This window comes from Callionymus lyra, chromosome 7 (assembly GCF_982586985.1).
Source record: "Callionymus lyra chromosome 7, fCalLyr1.hap1.1, whole genome shotgun sequence".
NCBI lineage: Eukaryota > Metazoa > Chordata > Actinopteri > Syngnathiformes > Callionymidae > Callionymus > Callionymus lyra.
Window position 1 is genome coordinate 7,207,386 of NC_141824.1, and position 6,235 is coordinate 7,213,620.

At 40.1% G+C, this 6,235-nt stretch overlaps 1 protein-coding gene across 1 annotated transcript in view; it reads left to right on the forward strand.

The window, feature by feature from the left end:
- Nucleotides 1-6,203, forward strand: part of cep164 (centrosomal protein 164) — a 28,822-nt gene extending 22,619 nt beyond the window's left edge. The window contains exons 20-28 of the mRNA XM_087795370.1: nucleotides 40-392; nucleotides 1,159-1,329; nucleotides 1,396-1,570; nucleotides 1,626-1,733; nucleotides 3,289-3,367; nucleotides 3,472-3,738; nucleotides 3,808-3,865; nucleotides 4,489-4,608; nucleotides 5,700-6,203. Of these exons, the coding sequence (XP_087651496.1) occupies nucleotides 40-392; nucleotides 1,159-1,329; nucleotides 1,396-1,570; nucleotides 1,626-1,733; nucleotides 3,289-3,367; nucleotides 3,472-3,738; nucleotides 3,808-3,865; nucleotides 4,489-4,608; nucleotides 5,700-5,796 (1,428 nt within the window). The 3' untranslated portion in view covers nucleotides 5,797-6,203. The remainder of the gene's footprint in view (nucleotides 1-39; nucleotides 393-1,158; nucleotides 1,330-1,395; nucleotides 1,571-1,625; nucleotides 1,734-3,288; nucleotides 3,368-3,471; nucleotides 3,739-3,807; nucleotides 3,866-4,488; nucleotides 4,609-5,699) is intronic.
- Nucleotides 6,204-6,235: the final 32 nt, after the last annotated feature.

Genomic DNA, 6,235 nt, shown 5'->3' on the forward strand with positions numbered 1-6,235 from the left:
CATGTTTGTGTGATTTTTTGCATTATTTTCCTCCCACAGCTGGTCCTGGAGCGAGAGCGTCTGAAGCAGGAGGTGCAGCAGCTCAGGGAGGACAAGTCTCGGGCCAGGGAGCTGCTCCTGGAAGCGAGGGAGGAGAGGGAGGAGAGGAGTCACAGGGCCTCGCAGGAGGAGAAGAGGCTGAAGCAGGAGCTGCAGGAGGCCAGAGACGAGGGAGCTCGGGCCAGAGAGGTCCTCCTGAAAGCGAGGGAGGAGAAGAGCGAGTTCAAGACGGAGGAGAAGAGGCTGAGGCTGGAGAGAGACAAGGCCAGGGCGGAGAGCAGGAGGGCGAGGGAGGAGAAGGAGCGACTGGAAAGGAAGGTGGCGTGGCTGCAGGAGAGGAGCCTCAGAGTCGGGTGTGTGTTTCACGTCGTTACGTTAAGAAGTGTGTAAGAATGTCAGGGTTTAGAGATTTAATGTTGAAACTTTGGATTCATTTTCTTAAAGTATTGATTTTTTTTTGGATAATTAAATTAGTTTATTGAAAAGTTGAATTTAATTTGTTATTAATTTAATTCATAAATTCCACATTTTCAAAATGAAAGATTTTAATTAAATTAATTTATTTAATTAAATGTATTTTCTTTTTCTATTTCCAATAATTCAAAATTATTTTTTCTTAATTAAGTATATATATCTATATATATATATTTTATATATATACTGTATATATATATATTTTTTATATATATATATAAAAATATATAGATATATATACTTAATTAAGAAAAAATATTTTTGAATTATTGGAAATGGAAAATGAAAATAAAATGAAGATTAAAAATATATATATATATATATATATATATATATATATATATATATATATACAGTATATATATACAGTATATACGTGATCAGACTTACAGCCAATCATGCAACAAAATAACAAAAGGATATCAATTAAAAAAATATATTTAATGTTTTTTTTTAATCATGGAAATAAAAATATGTGTAAAAAAAACAACCTCAACCTTTAAATATAGAAATGATTAAACAAAAGAAAACATTTAAATTTTACTGAAAAAAATCTAGTTTTCAACATTTCGAATTCAACCAATATTTCTGATGGCAATGATTTATTAATATAATTTTATTCTATATTTTTTGATTCGCCAAAAGGCCGCAGGAAGGTCAAGAAGGAAAAGCTGCAGAACCTGATCGTTACATGAATAAAGTCAACCTGAAGGTAACACCGCCCTCTAGCGACTGGAAGGACTCATCGCAGCATGGGGACAACATGGAGGACCCAACACTGTCTCCGGTGCAGGACACTCGCAGCAGTGTGGACGAGTGAGAAGACCTTCTTGAACGTCGCTCCTCAAGTCTGTCGATGATCTTCATTCCTCCTGTTCCCAGACTCAAGATGTACATCTCCTCGCACGGTGACTCCTGCCAGAAGGTCAAGCTCTTCCTGGAGAAGGAGAAGAGGAGTCTGGACGAGAGACGGTCAGATCTGCAGGAGCTTCAGACCAGCTCCTCTCAGGACCTGCAGGACGCTCTGACGGAGGAAGTCATGAGGAACCTACGAGAGGTGTGAAGAAACCGCTGGTGGATCGACAGGTTCTGAACTTGTTCTTGTGCGTCAGGAGGTGAGGAACGTGGAGCAGATGCAGCAGACGGTCCAGAGAGGAAGTGATCTGCTCCAGAGGAAGGAGGAACATCTGCAGCAGCTGGAGAGCTCCATGGTGGACGAGGTCTGGAGAAGTACTTGTACACGTTTGTTCAAAAAACATGTTTAATCCACCACATTTACACAAAATACACATTTAATACAGAAACTATACTAGATCCTTTCCTTCAGTACGCAAATATTCTCAGCTAATGTGTACCAAACAAATACTAACTTGTACTTGTACAAACTAATGTGTACTTAACAAATATTAACTTGCATTTATACAAACTAATGTGTACCAGACAAATCTTAACTTGTATAGATACAAACTAATGTGTACCAAACAAATACTAACTTGTATTATTACAAACTAATGTGTACTTAACAAATATTAACTTGTATTTATACAAACTAACGTGTACTAAACAAATATTAACTTTTACTTGAACAAACTAATGTGTACCAGACAAATACTAAGTTGTATTTATAAAACTAATGTGTACCAAACAAATACTATATAATACACTTACTTGTACTTGTACAAACTAATGGGTACCAAACAAATAGTAACTTGTACTTGTACAAACTAATGTGTACCAAACAAATACTAACTTGTACTTGTACAAACTAATGTGTACCAAACAAATACTAACTTGTACAAACTAATGTGTACCAAACAAATATTAACTTATACTTGTACAAACTAATGTGTACCAAACAAATACTAAGTTGTATTTATAAAACTAATGTGTACCAAACAAATACTATATAATACACTTACTTGTACTTGTACAAACTAATGGGTACCAAACAAATACTTACTTTTACTTGTACAAACTAATGTGTACCAAACAAATACTTACTTGTACAAACTAATGTGTACCAAACAAATACTTACTTGTACTTGTACAAACTAATGGGTACCAAACAAATACTTACTTGTACTTGTACAAACTAATGGGTACCAAACAAATACTTACTTGTACTTGTACAAACTAATGTGTACCTACTAAATACTAACTTGTACAAACTAATGTGTACCAACTAATTACTTACTTGTACAAACTAATGTGTACCAAACAAATACTTACTTGTACTTGTACAAACTAATGTGTACCAACTAAATACTAACTTGTACAAACTAATGTGTACCAACTAAATACTAACTTGTACAAACTAATGTGTACCAAACAAATACTAACGTGTACTTGTACAAACTAATGTGTACCAAACAAATACTTACTTTTACTTGTACAAACTAATGTGTACCAAACAAATACTTACTTGTACAAACTAATGTGTACCAAACAAATACTTACTTGTACTTGTACAAACTAATGGGTACCAAACAAATACTTACTTGTACTTGTACAAACTAATGGGTACCAAACAAATACTTACTTGTACTTGTACAAACTAATGTGTACCTACTAAATACTAACTTGTACAAACTAATGTGTACCAACTAATTACTTACTTGTACAAACTAATGTGTACCAAACAAATACTTACTTGTACTTGTACAAACTAATGTGTACCAACTAAATACTAACTTGTACAAACTAATGTGTACCAACTAAATACTAACTTGTACAAACTAATGTGTACCAAACAAATACTAACGTGTACTTGTACAGCCGGGCGTCACAGAGAGGAAGGTCATGTTCGACGTCACAGACTCCGACCTCAGCACACTGGAACACACGGAAGAACTCGGTAAAGAACCCGACGCCGGAAGTCTTCCTCGGCTCGTCCGTCGCTCACTTGACTTCCTGTCGCTCACTTGACTTCCTGTCGCTCACTTGACTTCCTGTCTGCAGCTGCACTACCTGTCGACGTCCACCAGCTGGCGGAGTCTCTGCAGAGAATCACCAGCGACCTCAACGTCGTCCTGGCGGCTCTGAATCCCCGGAGCCAGAGTTTCGTGTCCGGCTCGTCCTTCGTTCAGTCCAGGCTCGCGCCGACGCGCTCGCGGCCCGAGGCGGCCTGGAGCTCCTCTGCGGCGCCGCTCTACAGCGCCCCCATCAGCACCGCACTCAGAGCGTCCAGCTCGCTCGCCCACAGCAGATGGAGCCAGATATTCCCGGGTACGCCTCAGATTGTGACCCCAATAATAATCCAGTGATGTCATCCTGGTCCTGTTGTCGTTGTTGCAGGAGCAGCGTCCGGCAGCGTGAGAAGCTCCTCCGGGTACTCCTCGTACACGACAACAACGTACGTCGTCATTACCTCGTTGTTATCGTCATGTTGAAGTCGACCTTTTATACGTGTGTGTGTGTGTGTGTGTGTGTGTGTGTGTGTGTGTGTGTGTGTGTGTGTGTGTGTGTGTGTGTGTGTGTGTGTGTGTGTGTGTGTGTGTGTGTGTGTGTGTGTGTGTGTGTGTGTGTGTGTGTGTGTGTGTGTGTGTGTTGTGATGAACACACAGCTGGTGCTGTCAGAGTCAAACTTCACCAGGAACCGATCAGAGGAAAATGCAATTAAAAGTCTTAACGACTCCACGAGGATTTGGAAATTTTGGAAACGTTTCTAAATTATGAATCAAATCTTCTGATCCTCGACTTCCTGCTCGTGACACAAACAGCAGCTCGACTTTGATTGACAGTTTTCACACAGAGGCTGTCGAGGATATTTTTAATTGTTTCTTAGATCGACTGATAGTGACGCAGATATATTTCACTTAACAATTTGTTATCTCTTTGCACTTTGCTCTTTTTATTTGGTTTTACTTGGTTCTTTTTATCTGAACTTTGTTCTCTCTGCCCTTTGCTCTTTTTATTTGAACTTTGTTCTTTTCATCTGCACTTTGTTACCTCTTCACTTTGTGTGTGTTGTTCCAGCGAGCCTGGGCCGAGCAGACCATCCATGATGAAGTCGGTGGAGATGGACGGTCAGAGGCTGCAGGGCCTGATCGACAGCAACACCAGGTGGCTGGAGACGCGCAAGAAGGACACTAGCCTGTATCCTTTAGGTGCTAGCTTGTGTACTTTAGCGTCGTATACTTTAGCACTTGATTTTACACAAATGCATGAACAGCAAAGATGCTAGCTTGTATCCTTTAGCATGCTAGAGGCTATCTTATTTACTTTAGCATGCTAGGTGCTAGCTTGTGTACTTTAGCGTCTTATACTTTAGCACTTGATTTTACACAAATGCATGAACAGCAAAGATGCTAGCTTGTATCCTTTAGCATGCTAGAGGCTATCTTATTTACTTTAGCATGCTAGGTGCTAGCTTGTGTACTTTAGCGTCTTATACTTAAGCTTTTGATTTTACACAAACGCATGAACAGCAAAAATGCTAGCCTGTATCCTTTAGCATGCTAGAGGCTATCTTATTTACTTTAGCATGCTAGGTGCTAGCTTGTGTACTTTAGCATCGTATACTTTAGCACTTGATTTTACACAAACGCATGAACAGCAAAGATGCTAGCCTGTATCCTTTAGCATGCTATGTGCTAGCTTGTATACTTTAGCATGCAAGGTGCTAGCTTGTATACTTTAGCGTTGTATACTTTAGCACTTGATTTTACACAAACGCATGAACAGCAAAGATGCTAGCCTGTATCCTTTAGCATGCTATGTGCTAGCTTGTATACTTTAGCATGCTATGTGCTAGCTTGTATACTTTAGCATGCTAGGTGCTAGCTTGTGTACTTAAGCGTCTTATACTTAAGCACTTGATTTAACACAAACGCATGAACAGCAAAGATGCTAGCATGTATCCTTTAGCATGCTAGAGGCTAGCTTTTATCCTTTAACATGCTAGGCGCTAGCGTGTATACTTTAGCATGCTAGGTGCTAGGTTGTGTACTTTAGCATCGTATACTTTAGCACTTGATTTAACACAAACGCATGAACAGCAAAGATGCTAGCTTGTATCCTTTAGCACACTAGGTGGTAGCTTGTATCCTTTAGCATGCTAGAGGCTAGCTTGTATTCTTTAGCATGCTAGGTGCTAGCTTGTATCAGTTAGCTTCTCCTGCTCTAACATGTTTGGAATGATCGAGTGTAGCAACAACAGAAGCTCGTGTCTTCTTTGACTTCCTCAGAAATCTCTTCCCGCTCTATCAGGCTCCGCCCACCAAGAGTCCTCGGGTCCAGTTGGGTCTGGACGAGGTCCAGCATCTCCGCGTCTACCATTACTGAAGTCACGTGACCTCTCGGTCCAAAGGGTTCTTCTGGGAAAAAGTCCGGCCCGCGAGCGACGGAGGCGCCGACTCGGCAGGATTTTCAGGGGAAAACGCTGAGTCAGCGAAGACTTTCTTCGACGAGACGGATCTTGTTTACGCGTCGACCGCCATCACCTGTCAATCATGTGACCGTCGATCACCTGTCAATCATGTGACCGCCATCACCTGTCAATCATGTTACCGTCGATCACGTTAAAATGGCGTCCGACGTTAAAAACATTGGAAGGTCGTCACGATGTGAAATAAATCTCGGTGCTATCTTCGTCTTCAGGTTTACATTTGATGTTTCCATCCTGAAGTATTTTTGTCATGTATTAAGTATTTTTCTATCAAATATTTGAATAAAACAGTGTTTTTACAGTTTTCTGCTCCGAGTGAATATTTTCCGGCCTCGA